The sequence below is a fragment of the Lepisosteus platostomus genome, chromosome 1, assembly GCF_059453375.1.
Source record: "Lepisosteus platostomus isolate fLepPlt1 chromosome 1, fLepPlt1.hap1, whole genome shotgun sequence".
Lineage (NCBI taxonomy): Eukaryota > Metazoa > Chordata > Actinopteri > Semionotiformes > Lepisosteidae > Lepisosteus > Lepisosteus platostomus.
In genome coordinates, this window is record NC_142611.1 from 56662057 (window position 1) to 56678388 (window position 16332).

The 16332-nt window shown below is 40.0% G+C and overlaps 1 protein-coding gene across 1 annotated transcript; it reads left to right on the forward strand.

Annotated features, from left to right (window-relative positions):
- The first annotated feature begins 6 nt into the window (after positions 1 to 6).
- On the forward strand, positions 7 to 15636 carry abce1 (ATP binding cassette subfamily E member 1). Its single transcript, XM_088633123.1, has 18 exons — positions 7 to 157; positions 938 to 1110; positions 2414 to 2499; positions 2632 to 2729; positions 3058 to 3175; positions 4352 to 4489; positions 4978 to 5047; positions 5652 to 5748; positions 6626 to 6715; positions 6836 to 6957; positions 7246 to 7467; positions 8488 to 8547; positions 10756 to 10814; positions 10918 to 11028; positions 11435 to 11577; positions 12013 to 12135; positions 13406 to 13517; positions 15090 to 15636. Exons 2-18 carry the CDS (start codon positions 1008 to 1010, stop codon positions 15135 to 15137), a joined length of 1800 nt encoding a protein of 599 aa, XP_088489249.1. The 5' UTR covers positions 7 to 157; positions 938 to 1007; the 3' UTR covers positions 15138 to 15636.
- Positions 15637 to 16332: the final 696 nt, after the last annotated feature.

Genomic DNA, 16332 nt, shown 5'->3' on the forward strand with positions numbered 1-16332 from the left:
TGAGTCTGCGCACTATAGCGCCATCTTTCTCTCCCCGGCTTTCTCTCTCCCTTTGAGAACACGTTGTACTAAAAAGGGAGAAAAAAGCCGAACACACAAACCAACTTCAAAAGGCCGAGAGGTCGGAAATAATCAAGCACTGGGAGGCTGTCGGAGGGTGAGTTTTTGTAATATAGAGCATTGATGTTCGTTTTGCGTTTCAATTATCTGAAATCGGATGAAGTTTTAATGGCTGTGGTGCTGTGTGAGTTGAATCACTCGGCCCATGTGTGCATTTGGTTCTGAGGATCGGGCTGCACGGCCTTCCTGGTAGATTTTTTTTACAAAACGGAATAAGGAGTGTAATCTTGATTCTTCATCGTGGGGGTATACTCACGAGGAATGTCGCAATCATAGCTGATGCTGTCTGTTTTGGAGACTAATGACCTGTGTGAAAACTAGGGGCCTCCATCAAAATGGTACTGTCGTCATCATTCAAATCGTTCACTTTGTCGTATGTTAGGCTGCTAGCTGGGTTTTTTGTATTTTAGTTAAGAACATTATTGTCTTAAAATGACACACATTTGGTTAGCATAGGTAATTAGCTAGCTGTGTCAACTCCAGTGCATTTTGTTTTTTTAATAAATTGCCCAGGTATAATCTCGGCAATGTTGTATTGATGTGATGAAAAATTGCTCTTCCTCCGCAATGTATTTATATTACGTTATTTTTCGAATGCACGTCAACGTATTCATATCTGCATATAAAAAACTTATATACGCCCGTTCAAGTACCTATGACTTAATAATACGTATATTTTAACGATTAATGTGGTGTGTTCAGCTAATTCTGAAATGTATTTTTGACTCCCGTCTCATTCGGAGCCACAGGGGCATTTGGAAAAGGGGTGTTGGTTAGGCGGTGTACAAGTCTGACAGCGTCTTTTATCTCTCGGTAGTGTGGGAGTAGCCTTCCATCATTTGAAAAACAGAATCTGTTCTGCCAGACAGTCAGAAGAGGCAGGCAGAATGTCTGAGAAGCCAACGAGAATCGCCATCGTAAACCACGACAAGTGCAAGCCCAAGAAATGCAGGCAGGAGTGCAAGAAGAGCTGCCCAGTCGTTCGGATGGGTAAGTGTCGTCAGGAGCTGCCGATATTAAGCAGTGGCTTTCTGCTATCCTGGCTGTCAAAGATTAGTGTGGATTAAGTGACACAATAATCATTACTCTAATAATTCCGTGCGGTTATGTAGCATTTGTCATCCCCAAGGATCACAGAGTGGATCTCTTATATGTAGCAAGGGCCTACTTCATCCAGGTCTTGAAGAGTGTCACCCGTACAGGTGTCATAGAGAAGCCAGTATGCTCCTGCAGCCACACTACACAGCAGAACAGGCAGAGAAGTGAGATGTTACTTCACCATTTGAATTAAAGGGAGACTTGATGTGGACCAGACCTTGAGTGGAATTTAGCCAGACCACCGGGGTTGATAACCCTTCTCTTATGACAATATTTAGTGACCAGATAGCCAGGATCTCACTTTGAGGATTCCTTTGAAGGACAGCACCTCCTACAACACTAGTGTCCTTATATCACCCATCCTAAGCCATTGGTTTCTAAACCCTTCTTCGGGACCAACCTTTATTTCATGTCTGAAACCTAGCAGTGTCAGACTGGAAGGTGGTCTTGCTGGTGTCCAGCACATTACTGAATTCAAATAGTGTTTTCCGCATCTTAAGTCCAGTGGTCACTTGTCTGAAGTTACTGTGGAAACTTCCAAAAACATGTTTTGTTTTTATTTTTTCTGATAAAGGTATGTGTAACTTCAATTAAGCCTGCACAGTGTTTGGAAGATGAGGAATTAGACTGATTCTTGCATTCAGGAATGTGAGCCACATTAACGGGCTATGTTAGTGCTGTGTGCACTCGAAAGAATATGTATGACACAGTAAAACTCTCCAGTCATATGTCATGACAGTGCTCGTTGAAAGTCTTAGCCGACCTATTGTTAATTTGTAATTACTTTTCAGAATGAGCATTTATTTTTCCACTTGGAGGTCATGCATTACAATGTGTAAATAAAAGTAATTTAATTTCTCTTGATTTCAGGCTGTTAGGCCAGAAAATGTTTTGCTGTGGAAATAGTGTATAGACTTTCTCTAGGTTTGTATTTATTCTTTAACTTGTTTTCCACAATCCTTTCTTAGCATGTTTAACCTGTACATTAGGATCATATTTATTCTAAATACACAAAATGGGATTACTGGATTTCTGTGCACAGCATACATAATATTATTTTTTTATCCACAAACTATTTTTAGAGTTAATCTTAGTGTGTTGTAAATCTGCACACTAGATTTTGCAGCAAAATAATGATAGCTCTCGTGGTCTGCAGGCCCCAGATTTTTATGTGCTTTTATTGTCTTTGTTTTAGGTAAACTATGCATAGAAGTCACATCACAGAGCAAAATTGCATGGATCTCAGAGTCTTTGTGCATCGGATGTGGTATCTGCATCAAAGTAAGTACCTGTTTTCTGTTGACTTTTTCTGATAGGAAAAACATGCTAAATGTTTAGAATTAGTGTCACACTAGAAGCTGTAGTCTCTAGTCTGACAATAGCCTGGCTTCTAAACTTGGATGTGCTTTTCAGAAATGCCCTTTTGGGGCTCTGTCCATCGTAAACCTGCCGAGCAACCTGGAGAAAGAGACAACCCACAGATACTGTGCCAACTCCTTCAAGCTTCACAGGTACACAACTTCAGTGCCAGGAATAATTTTTAAAGCCTCTGAATTATATCCTAAATATTCATGGTATTTTGCTTGACATCATACCTAAATGAATCGATGATTGAGTGTTTTCCAAAGCAGATATTGGCAAATGTTTTCTCTTTTGATTTCTGAGTAGAAACATTCAGTAGGTTTTTGTGTTTCAGTTTATTTTAAGGGCTGCTTTGGTTCTTGGTGTTTACCATTCATTCATCCTGTGAATCCACTCTGGGGAAATGTAGCATGAATTAGTCATGCAATATGTCAGGTACTGCCACGTATGGCCTCTCACTTTTTGTCTATCTTCCAGGTTGCCTATTCCTCGACCTGGTGAGGTTTTGGGGCTGGTTGGCACTAATGGTATTGGGAAGTCAACGGCTCTGAAGATCTTAGCAGGAAAACAGAAACCAAACTTGGGAAAGTATGATGTGAGTCCTGTTATTAATTTACTTGTTTTTCTCTTGTTTCTTGGTGTGGAAATCTTGTTTTCTTTTTTTTTCCTTTCCATGGATTCAGTTAATTTGCTTTAGTCGTTACATTCAAACATTTAAGTGTATTGCCAGCAATGTTGGATTCATAAATGTTCAGTACGTTTCTGTACATTGGCCTTATAGGCCAATGTACCCATAACTAGATGTGGTTAAGGTTTGGAAACGGGTTACCCTCAGTTTTAAATAAGGATATTCCTTACTCTCATCTGGTTCCCTGGCTCCATGATAATTCTGTTCTTGGCCTCTCGCAGAGGCAGAAATACAATAGGTGGCTGGTCTCACCACAGCTGAAAACATACCAGTGCTGCATTGAGATCCTCCACAGGCCCTCCCCTGGCATAACTGGATCTTGTCCAGTCTTGATAAGATGGGTTTCTACTGATTGGAAGACATGGCATGGGCTGGGAGTGCTTCTGCTCTCATGGTCCAATCCTACCAGAGCTGTCTAACACTTGTTTAGGGGTCTTCTGGTTGGAAATATTGAAGGGGATACATTGGGGGGAGTAGGAAATGTTGTATTATTGCTTTATACTGTTGGTTTTTGCTTTTTTTTAAAAAAAAATTGGCTTAAAAAAAAGATTTCTCTATATTTTTTAATTTTGGCTCTTAATAGGGCATGTAGATAAATAAGAACACCTGCAGCTGATTAAATTTTTGTACACTTATGTGCGTTCTAATGTTATGACTAATCAGTACCTTGACTCTCCCAAAAAGACACAACACAAATGTGTCTTGAAAGAAGATTTTGTTGTCGGTTATATAGAAGTTAAATGCTGGGATCTACAGTATGTAAGCATATTCATGAAACCTGTAATTTAAACAAAGGCTTACCATTTCCTCTCTTATTAGAAGAGTGTATCCAGAGCAGGGTATATTCTGTATTATCACCTTGCTTTCCACCCATTGGCTGCTGGGATAGGCTCCGGCTCTCCCGCACCCCTGTGTTGGATAAAGTGGTTAGAAAGTGGATGGCTGGACTTCAAACATTTTCACTTTTGACACTACAGGTTATCCATTTTACCTTTTAATACCTGGGGAACAAACAGAATCACACCTCATTGAGGCTCTTTGTGACTTTTTTGCCATTTTAATGTCATTTCCTTTTGCCCACAGGCTCCTCCAGACTGGCAGGAAATCTTGACCTACTTCCGAGGTTCTGAGCTGCAGAACTATTTCACCAAGATTCTGGAGGACGACTTGAAGGCTATTGTGAAACCCCAGTATGTGGACCAGATCCCAAAAACAGTGAAGGTGTGTTTTACTGCAGATGTGCTACAATGCAATGAAATTAAGCCTTGTCCACTCTCAAAATATGCACAAGTGAAGGGCATAAATCACACTGACGCTCTTGTGGTAACTGTTCGCGGTCTCTTGGTCACAAGGAAGCCCCTTTCCACCTGCAAATTACAAACTGAAAATTTAATGGCAGATTTCCATTAGCTAAGAAAAGAAAATGAGAAAATGGGACGCTATCACGTTCCACATTGTGATTGGTTTCTGAGTAAATAAATAATCAGGGCTTCCGTTTTAGGCCATATAAAGGAAATGCAAGAGCTTTTGTGCACTGGTCAAGAGACAAAACGCTGTGCATTGAGATTCACAAAAAGAATGGCACTGCTTTTGCAAAATTAAGCCCTGAGCTGGAACTGAGAGGTGCTGGAATGTCATTATCTGTGCCAGTAAACCTAGTCACTTGAGATTTTCACCAGTTTGTTTATCTTTTGGTTTTCTTTCAACAGGGGACTGTGGGATCCATCCTGAGCAGGAAAGATGATACGAAGTCAGAGGATATTGTTTGTGACCAGCTTGGTATGTGCGTTTATTCACTTCATTTACTTGTGTGTTTGTTACCCATTCATTTGCACCTTTGTAAAAACAGTTTGCATAGCCTCTTTCATATTTTATTAGAATATTTGCTGTGGACTTTGAATATACATGTGGAATCACATTTCTTGGAGTGTTAGCAAGCCCTGAATAGTGTTTAGTTCCAAACTGTTTTTTAATGTTATGCAGCTTACTGTTGCTGTATTTTGTTCCGAGCTCCTGTGAATCATCTTGTACACATTTGTTTATTATATAAGCCTTTTAAGAACTCTTTTTTTTTTCCAGTATGGTCCAAAAATCAAATGCCTTTTGCCCTTGGCATTTTTGGTAAACTTAAAAGGCGGTTGTTTAAAAGCCATATTTAAAAATAAAATGTGTTGCTTTTCTGTTGGCTGATGCAGTCACATTTGACATCCATATAATTAAGTGTTTTATTCTGGTCTGTTCATCAAATAGCTTGATAGTTGTCCTTTTTGGAGTAAGGGTGCCTTTTATTATGTTATATTGATTTATTCCTGACTATCAGAGGAATAAACTGTGATTTAAGCAGCCTTGGAGAATGTGAATGTTCTTTATTTTTTCCTGAAAGACCTGACCCATCTCAGAGACAGGAATGTGGAGGACCTGTCCGGAGGAGAGCTGCAGCGTTTTGCCTGCGCCGTGGTGTGTATCCAGAGAGCTGACATGTAAGTCATTGTCTTCTTCCCTCGCCTCTCCTGAGCTCGGTCTTTGGACTTGAGCTGGTTTGCCCAGGAAGGCACAGGAGGGTGCCATGCTCAGGGTGCCGTTCTCCCCTTGGTGACGCCTGCAGTGGTTTTATATGGTGGTAAAACAGGCTAACGTGAGATTATGCCATTTGTCCCACTGTTCTTTTTGAATCAAAGCTGGCTTGATTTTCTTTCCACTGCCACTGACTGCTAGGCTGCACATTTCACAGTTACAGCATGTTTGATGAGACTAGAACCACATGAGCTGAGACATTTTCAGCTTCAATGAGGTAAACACAGATGAGGAGAGAACAGCAAAGATCTCCAGACATGCTCAGTTGTGTGTTCCCAAATACATTTTGTATTGGTTGATGTCAGGTTTAAAAAAAAGAAAGTGGAATTCCATTGTTGCTTATACTGAGAAATTCACTGTCACTGGAGTTATAAAGCTTACTATGTCTAGTCTGTGTGTAAAACCAAAACTTATCACAATATTCACAAAAAATAACTATTGCTGTCCTACAAAACAAATTATCTAAAAAATCGTTGACCTAGAAAGGATATTGAGGTAGTACCACTAAAAACAAATTCTGAAAAGTTCTCCTAATGCTCTGTCCATTCTGTACTGAGTGAGCAGTACCATGTAGTCTAAAGACAGAGATACCACATTGTGCCTGACTAGATCTTTACTTGTAAAGAATAACTTATTTAGATAAGACAGCATAAAATATCATTCTGAACTATCCGCGGCACATGCATGTTCTTGTGAAGTTGACATTTATGGATATTTTTTTCCCCGTTTCCCATCACTACCTTCTGCTCAAACAAACTCAGACCCAGACTTTTGTTCTTGCAGTTTCATGTTTGATGAGCCGTCCAGTTACTTGGATGTGAAGCAGCGTCTCAAGGCTGCTATCACCATTCGATCCCTCATTACCCCGGACAGGTGAGTTACTGCAGCTTCAGAGATGCAGGTCTGGGACCAGTCTGCTACACCATGTTGAAAGGTTATCAATCAATGAAAGTGGTGGCAATCTAGAAGTGATTCTTTTCTCTTTCTTTACAGATATATTATAGTAGTAGAGCATGACTTGAGCGTGCTGGACTACCTGTCTGACTTCATCTGTTGCCTGTATGGAGTGCCGAGTGCATACGGAGTGGTCACGATGCCTTTCAGCGTTCGAGAAGGTTCGGCCTCAGTATATTAATGTGTTTATCCAGTGCGATAGTAGATCATTGTGTTTTTCTTAAACGGATCCTTGTTGAGCAGTGCATCTATCCTCAAGTATCCTGCCTGTTCATGATTGTCTAAAGTCCAAAACATTAGTAGCATGTTTTTTTCTTCAATATGTTTTATTACGAATCGCATGTGGATTTAAAAAACGCAGACCTCAGTCCTCAAGTGAAGGTATGGTTCTGAATGAGTGGTAGTGAAGAGGCGAACTGAAGGGCGAACACGTCATTTTCCTTCTCCAGGGATCAACATCTTTCTGGATGGGTATGTGCCCACCGAGAATCTGCGCTTCCGGGAAACATCTCTGGTGTTCAAGGTGGCAGAAACCGCCAACGAGGAAGAGATTAAGAAAATGTGCCGCTACCAGTACCCCCACATGAAGAAGGCCATGGGAGACTTCCAGCTGGAGATCGTGGAGGGCGAGTTCACGGACTCGGAGATCATGGTCATGTTGGGGGAGAACGGTGAGTGTCCACCAACCGCTTCCTGACGGGATTCTTTAGTGCTTTTTGAAGAAGAACAACAGCATGCTTCAGGCTTTAGAGGCTTCTAATCTAAGACATTCCTGCTGTTCGTTATTCTCCGTTCTGGCCTATTTCAGTAAATGCTGATCGTAGTAAGCGGCCTTTTCACACATTGAATTAATTGCCCTGAACTCTTCCTCTCCCACATCATCCTGCTAACTCTCATTTGTTGTATTGATGTATTGTCTGTCATTTGATATCACTAGGCACCTGAGTGACTTGTAGTTAAATGGACAAGTCTGATCAAATTTAAATCATAAGCCTAAAAACACTTTTTATCGACAGTTCCACATTAAAGAGGTTTTAAAAGGCATCTAAGTTAAGAATGCCAAGTTTGAAGAAAAGAGCAGGTTTTATTTAACTTGTTGCAAAGCCCTTTATTGTTAGATTAAAATAGAATGATCTGTGATTCCCTTTTTTTTTGTCAAAGCAGGGTAAAGGGTTATTTGTGTGTCTGGCTTCTTTTTGCTCTTGAAAACCCTTCATTTCTGACTACCGCTGGCTGTCTTGCATATTGGTGCAAAACGTTTTTTGACTACTAAATCTGAACACGTAGAATAACTGACCCTGTGCGTTACCCAGGGACTGGCTCATCTTACCTGTCTGCAGGTTCCTTCCTTTTGCACACGTCGTGCCTGAAAGGCTTCCAGTGTCCTTGTGTTCTAATTTCTCAGAATTGTGGGAATATAGAACAAGCTACCCAGCCATGTTTGTAAAGCCGCTACCCTGGTTTTTTAACAACAGAGCTGGATGAGATCCGTGGATCAGTCGGTTACTACCACAACCAATGGGTAGATGGCTACCCTTTATGTTCTCTGTTGTTGTTTCTTTACACCTGCCTTCACTCTTATTTTCCATGTCATAAATGCACTGTCATTTAATGTGCATATTATAGGGCAGTACGTTTTAAACGTTTCTCTGCGTGGGTCACACTATATTATATTACCAACTTTTTTTCAGGTACTGGTAAAACAACGTTCATCAGGATGCTAGCCGGCCGTCTTAAACCCGATGAAGGAGGTAATTTGTTTTCTGCTTTTCTTATCCTTTATTCCTCAGTTTTCAGTCTGTTCCTGCTTTCGTTTATCGAATGAGGCAGATAATCTAGTCTGCTGCGACAATGTTGTACTTAATAGTGTGGCAAGCTATTCCCTAATTGCATCGCAGTACGCCTGGGGAAGGCTTGTTTCAGTTTATTTTCTCTGTAATGTGCGATTGCAAGGTAATGCAGTCTGTTTAGAAAGACCTTGTCCTTGCGTTGCTCAGAAAATAAGCAGAAATTAGAGAATGATCAGTGATGATTCAGATTTGGTGCTTTCTGGCCAGCAGGATGTTTGTTGATTTTCTGTTAGGAACTGAACGCGTCTCTGTTTACATCGCATCACATTTACGTTACTTTTAGTACTGATACTTTACAGGCACGTAGATGCACTTGCCAATTCAGCAGTTTTATGTTATTATTCGGCAGTTTTACCATCAAAGACTTAACTGGCAGACACATTGCTGCCTGTTCTATTTAGTTACAGCAATGATTGAAATGCTTGATGTCAGACTGTTGCATCTCAAATTTTATTTTTATTCCCTGTTAGTATATGAACAAGCCAAAATATTTTGCACTTTACTCACAAATTCACTTTACGGGGGGTGACGGAAACCTGATCCATCACAGATTTGGGGCATGCCTGTATGCTCGTTCCACAGTGAAAGTTTTTTTTTTTACGTCAACGGTTTTGTTTGCTCACATTGTGCCGTCTGTCTCGTAAAGAAAGATGTCGATTATTCAGCTGATTGAATCTATCTGGTGCTTAGGCAGTGTGAGCAACCCATGCATCGTTCCTGAAGCGCTCTGCTGCTAGACTTGGCATGTGTGGGAGCCTGTGTTCCCTCTAGTTTTTTTTTCCTGCTGAGCAGATGACTTAATAACCTGAGCGGTGTAAAAAAGCTGTAGTGCGGGATGCACAGGGCTTCAGACGGTCCCATGTGAGAACTCGGTCATTGACGGAAAAGACCCAAGGCAAGGCCCAAGGGGCATAATGACATGTACTGCTGTTGCTGATTTTGTGAAAGTTTTTAGCCAGATAAACTAAAGGAAGTACCTACAATATGTAGTTTTAAGAGACGTTTTCAAGTACTACCTATTGAGTTGACCGATAAGTTGTCGCAGAATTATGTTATTTAACGACACCCATGAAGGCCTATTTGTTTTGACACATTATCTGAATTTTTGATGATGTCATTATGTGTGAACCGCACCTCCCGAATGATTAAAAAAAAAACTTCTATCAAGTTCTTGAAGATTCCATTTACAACGTGAAAATGTTTATTTGCTGATGTTTCGTTTGATGTTTGTTCAACAGTTGATTGATGTGAATTGCAATAAACCGCTCATTTACATACGCTAATGCAGTTTTACCATGGACGTTTTTTACTCACAGCATTGCAACTATAATGCTAATCATACATTGCATAACTTTAACTTCGACAGTCAAGTTCAACAGTTCACTTATCGCTATAAAAAATAGCAACTCAGTATGTCACTGAAAATTATAGTCTTCACTTTTTTCCTACCAACTGAAGTTTAAATCTATATCTGTACTCATTTTGTACACAACCATATTGTTCAGTTATCATTTCTGGCGTCTGTCTTTCAAAGGCAACCATCGCGTGTACACCTGGTCGAGATTAATATTCTGTCCCTTGTTTTGGTACGATTTAATTCTCATGAGCATGTCTAAATGTAACTCTTCCAGCCGGTTTAATTTTTAAATTAAAGATGTTCATCAGACTGAATCCACGTTTGCAATCTGCGCTTGATGCAAGAAAGGTGGCGCTGATATCCAGAAGAACTGCTAGGTCACTGAATTATTCGTCATTCAATGCCAAATAAACCACGTCATCGAAAGTCTGCATCAAACCACATTTCATCTTTTCTGCAGTCACAAACCTGAAGTCACGGTATTGATCCATAGCTTTCTTATTAACCTCATCGGAATTGTAAGAACACCGTGTTTCTGGAATCCAGCGTCGCAAGTTCTTCATGACCAAAGTCAAAATCTGACGTGTTGCTTAAGGCCGACATCTCGAAGACTCGCCATTCCATCAACTTGCTTTCAGGGAAACGTGTCTAGATGCATATGTAATTTTTCCTTGCAAATTTTTGTTACTTCCCTCTGAGTTTGCGACAGTTTTAAAAAAGGCACGCGGTAAAAACTGTTCTCCATCTTCCAGGGGAGGTGCCAGTCCTGAATGTCAGCTACAAACCACAGAAGATCAGCCCCAAGTTCAAAGTACGTGCTACAATAGTTGAAGTATAAACATAAGAAAAGTTTAAGTATAAAAGTAATTAAAAAATACATCTTCGGTAAAATAACTTTTTTATCCCTGTTGTAGGGGAGTGTCCGACAGCTCCTTCATGAAAAGATCAGAGATGCTTACACCCACCCACAGTTTGTAACTGACGTCATGAAACCCATGCAGATCGACAGCATCATCGATCAAGATGTGAGTGCATAACCGATCAGTACCTGAGAAGTGCAGCTGCTTGCAGAGGCCACACTTTTCTCACATGCCAGACAGTCGTAGAGCATTTCAGAAGGCTTGTGGTGAATACTTTCAGCATGAGTTTAGATCTGGTTGCCTTTCATAATGTTAAATCTGGTGCGACTACACAGGCGAGATGCTTGAACAGCAATGAGACAGTTTCAGTTTAATAAAGATGGCAGCAACAGCAGCAGTTTCAATCTAGCGCTATTCCCAGTAGGTTGAAAATTTTAAAATAAGTTGCCCTTTTTGGGATTCTTCATGGGAGTGTTTCGGAGTGGTCAGAGGTGCTTCCTTTTCCCGGGACGTTAGTTTCTCCGCTGCCTTGTCTCCGTGTCTTTTGCGATGACTGGTGGTGCTGTTGCAGGTCCAGAACCTGTCTGGAGGAGAGCTGCAGCGGGTGGCTCTCGCACTCTGCTTGGGCAAGCCGGCTGATGTCTACCTGATCGACGAGCCCTCGGCCTACCTGGACTCTGAGCAGCGTCTGATGGCTGCCAGGGTCATCAAGCGGTACGTGCCCCGGCGGCGCTTCTGCTTCTGGCCTTCTGTCACGAGTGTGCTGCGTGTGTGTCGTCAGCCTTCGCACGGAAGCACGAGTCGCCGGTTTTCCACAAAACCTTTTCAAGTGTAAACATAGAACAAGCGCAAGTTGATAACCGCGTCTTAACGAGGAAGCTGAGATTCACCTGTCATTTTGATTGTTACTTTTGGGTTGATTTCTTGGAGATGGGTGGTACTACTCTGAAGTACAGAAATGCCAGATGTTTTATTCCACAAATGGTGTCATTTCGGAGCCTTTTTGTCCAGTTTTAGCTGTTTCACTTGCTGTAGTAGATGTGTGTCTGGGGGGGCAACTCGCACTTTTGTCTGTTGTCTTCGATTCAAGAGATGGGCTATATTCTAACTCAGCCAAGTAACTGTTGCTCTCTCTTGTCCCTCCTTCAGATTCATTCTCCACGCTAAGAAGACTGCCTTTGTGGTGGAGCACGATTTCATCATGGCGACCTACCTGGCTGATCGAGTGATTGTGTTTGATGGTATTCCATCTAAAAGTACTCTTGCCAACACGTAAGTAAAATGGCAGAATAAATTTGGACTGTCGGACTGAACAGTCCTTTCACATTATACCTCTGAGGAGTTGTTGCTTAGAAATGGGTGCTCACCTAGTGATTATTTTATATATACTATACATGTATAGGAATTTATGTGAATAAGATTTGTGAAAATTAGGTAGAATTAAGAGTTAGTTCATTCAGTTCAAATACCAGCTTGTCTAGCAAGCAAAGTAATGATATTATGCTCTTTAATTGTCAGTCAGAAAGTATTTTCATGGTTTCATAGTACAGTATGTAACCACACAACAACTTAAAAAAAACATTGGTTTTCAAATATGAATTCAACATGAATAAACATCTTTTATTGAGAAATATATAAACAAGCATGAGTAGCTGGCGCAGAACCAAAACTAACCCACACAGTCTCCTGGAGAATGAGCAGACCCTGACAGTTAGGTCTCTATCTAATAATGCTAAGTGGATTTATGTCTCTGGCTGGCACCTCTTTTTTATGTAAGTCCTTCTACGTGCATTGTTAGATGTAATAATGTAGACATGTAAACATGTAGCTCCAGCAATATTCTAATATTTAGCCTATGCCATCTCGCACATCAGGTAAGAAAAATATTTAATGTAGGCAGAGAGGTGATTTAATTTAGATTGTTATAGCAGTGTTCGTTAATAGTAACAGATCGGAAACTCATTTAAAAAAATACTTAACCAATTAATCTGATTAGTATTCTGTTTAAGACATAAAATGTCTTAATGAAGGTTTTTAGTAAATTAATGCCACTTTGACGTTGGCACATCTTTACAAGGTCAGTTTTAGAGTTTTGTGCTACAGTATCTCAAAAAAACGTTTTCCTGCTCAATGCATTGTGTCTGTTGGTCGTTAAAACTTTTTAATGATTGAATAACAACATAAAAATGTTCTAGTACCATTATCAGTGCATATAAAAGGCTATTGGCCAGTTTCCTGTACGACTTGTTCTTCACCATCATATTTCAGTTTAGAGGGAGTTACACTTCCAGGTTCCCCAGTCAAGAATATCTTCGGTTTCTTTTAAATAGCTAAGGAGTAACCAAATGTGGCTGACCTCAGTCTGGTTTTATGCGAAGCTTTGAAATCTGAAGGCTTCAATAGCCATATTAGTCATTTTCATGTACACATTTAAGTTTGCTTAAATGGCAAAGCTGCATAGCTAAATACTGCACTAAACTGCCAGTGATATAAAGTATTATGGATATACTGCTCATCACCTGTTATGTCTTTTCCTCCCTAGGCCACAGACACTGCTTGCTGGAATGAACAAGTTCTTAGCACAGCTGGAGATCACCTTCCGTAGAGATCCTAACAACTTCCGACCAAGAATCAACAAGATGAATTCCATTAAGGTAAGCATTCTTAGTGTCAGGCCATTTAGCACATGTACTGTATTATACAGTGATGGGTCAGAGCCCAGCTATTTCTCGAATGTGTCCTAATTTGATGTATTATTTATACAGTGCCCTCCAGATTTATTCATCCACCTAAATGAAATAGGAACAAAAACATGACAGATTCAGTGCTTGATTAATGTGGCCTTCTGAAAAGAGCAAGCAAACTGTCATGCTGTAATCAAAAGAGCACTTGCACAGAGCTAAGGCATATTTGTCATAAATTAATTCTTGAAAACATTAGTGTCACATTTATTCACACCCTGTGGTTAGTACTTTTGAAACCCTTCTCTGGCATGGATCACATTAAAGATGCTTCCTGTAGTGTGCTTTAAGGTTCTAGTGCTGCTGAAGGGGGATTTTCGGTCATTCCTTGGTCTCAGTTTGCAAACTACCTTTGTGAGTTTGATCCTGGAATGTTCCATTGGTTTATCATGCTGTAATGTCCATTTTCTGCCAGTCTTGAGCTTCTTTGTAGAGAGATCCAGGTATTTGGCAGTGGAGGGGGTGTAAATGGTACAAGTAGATTCCAGTTTTAGGCTAGGGCAAGAATACAGAAAACTAGTACATGAATGAAGTATTATATATAGACATCGTTAGGGCTTAACATAGTTAATCCTCATCATTAGTCGTTTTGAGCTTCTGTATTCTGGTTTATTAGCCATGTTATGGTACATCAGATCACAGTGGGAATGACCTTTTGTGGTCTCTGGCCCTTTTGACAGATATAACCCACTTTATTTGGCTGAATCTTGTTTTTATCTGGCTGTTTCCACATGGCGAATGGTTTGGCTATCATTTGTTTCATCCCTTTTTAAATATAAATTACACCTGTGAGATAAAATAAAGTTACTAAACTTGGAAGTACATTGCAATTTTATTGACATTCAAATTAATTAAATTAAATCAAATTAATTTACTCTGCTGTAGCAAGACATTTCAACAGAATTCATAAGCACTGCTGGGCCAAAAGAGGGATGAGTGTTTTAATTCTTCAGGTATTCTCAGTGCCACAAACTTCCAAGATGGTGCTGCAAAATTAGGAAAATGAAGAATCTATATACAGTCCAGATATGAAAACAGTCCCATTACCTAATAAAGTTGTGTGTATAGAATGTTCTAGTGGTTTTGCATACGCAAGACGAAGTATAGGAACAGCAGTTTTATTATTTATGACTCTGTTTTACATGTTCAATTAATTCAATTTTTGATGTTACAGAACATCTAGATCAGTTCAGAAAAATAACTGTATAGTTGTTTCATAATATAGTTCAGATGTTTCAGCAACATGTTAATGGCCAGAACTTTCTGCCGTCTTTCTGCAGAGCTAAAGCCTTTTTCTATGCCAGCTGGAATCTCTTGCAGGACTCTGGCTGTGAATGCTTGTTAATGTACTGCCTGTGCTGCCATGTTTCTTTGCAAGGCAGCTCTGCTTCTCCATATTTCTGACTCAGTCCACAGGGTAAAGACAAGCGTTGATCTCCCCTGTCTGATTTCATTCTCTCTATGCTTTGTGTTTTCCTAAAACAGGATGTGGAACAGAAGAAGAGTGGAAACTACTTTTTCTTGGATGACTAGAGCCAGTCTTGATAAGCATTTCCATCATAGTACAGATGACATTTATCAGCAGAACAAGATGCAGGTCCAGCTTCATTGACCCTAAACTGGGGTGTGTTAATTAAACCCCTCTATTCCACCCTGGCCTGGATGGCAGTGTAGCTGAAATCCCTCCTTTGTCCTTCAGTTTGGGTTCCCAGTTAGGGGGTATAGGACTAGATTTGAGTAATGACTGAAACATACCAAAGGAGATGGTGAAATTGTGTCTAAATTATCCTAAAAATTTGGTTGGCGGCCTTCATTGTAAATCGCTGAATACACTTTAACTTAAGAGTTTCTATGTTCCTAGTGTTTTCCTGAAGTAAAGAATTAAAAAAGGTCGCTATTATTTATGGGGACCCAACTCGATCCCGTGTCTGCTATGAATTGGAATGGAGGGTCAGTGTGAAGCATAACCAGCCATTTATTTTTAAAGTGATGCATTAACTGTTGATGAATAAAACAACTCTGTTTTAATGAATTATTGCCTTGTTTTTTGACTGTCTATTAATTTACACCAAAGGAGCATGGATTCCATTGGATTATACCAGTAGTTTGACTTGATTTTTATAGCAATTGTTGTCCATCCATCATCAGTAAATGACTTATTCCTCACTAGGGTCACAGAATCCCTGAGCCTATCCAGGAATCACATGGCACAAGGCAGGACTGCCGCCTGGATGGGATGCCGGATCATCACGAATTATCCCTAACATACATGTTAATGCTGCGTTTTTCTTTTCTCGATTTTCACGAGGCTTGTTTCACACAACCTGTGCTAAATCAGCTGTCTTGCTAATGAGATAACAGTTTATACAACACTCAATGACTGGAGTTTATCTTTATTCAAGTTATGAATGATCAATTAATCAAAGATCATTCAAAATCAAATGTATACATTGATGCTCAGTATGTAATCTACACTTACACTGTTATGCTTGAGTTATAGAGCTAATGGAGTAACAATATATATGTTTTGAGCAATTTATCAAATCCTTCAGTATAATATAACTATTAGGCTTTCGGTTTCTCAAATAAAGTAAAGTATGTCTCCTATTCATATGGGGATGTATTCCTTGAAATGTGCCTTTATTCAGGCTGTTTTAAAATGGGGTGAATGTCAATGAAATACATATTAAAGGTAAAAAAGTGGGTCAGTTTAAGCCATTTTGGAACC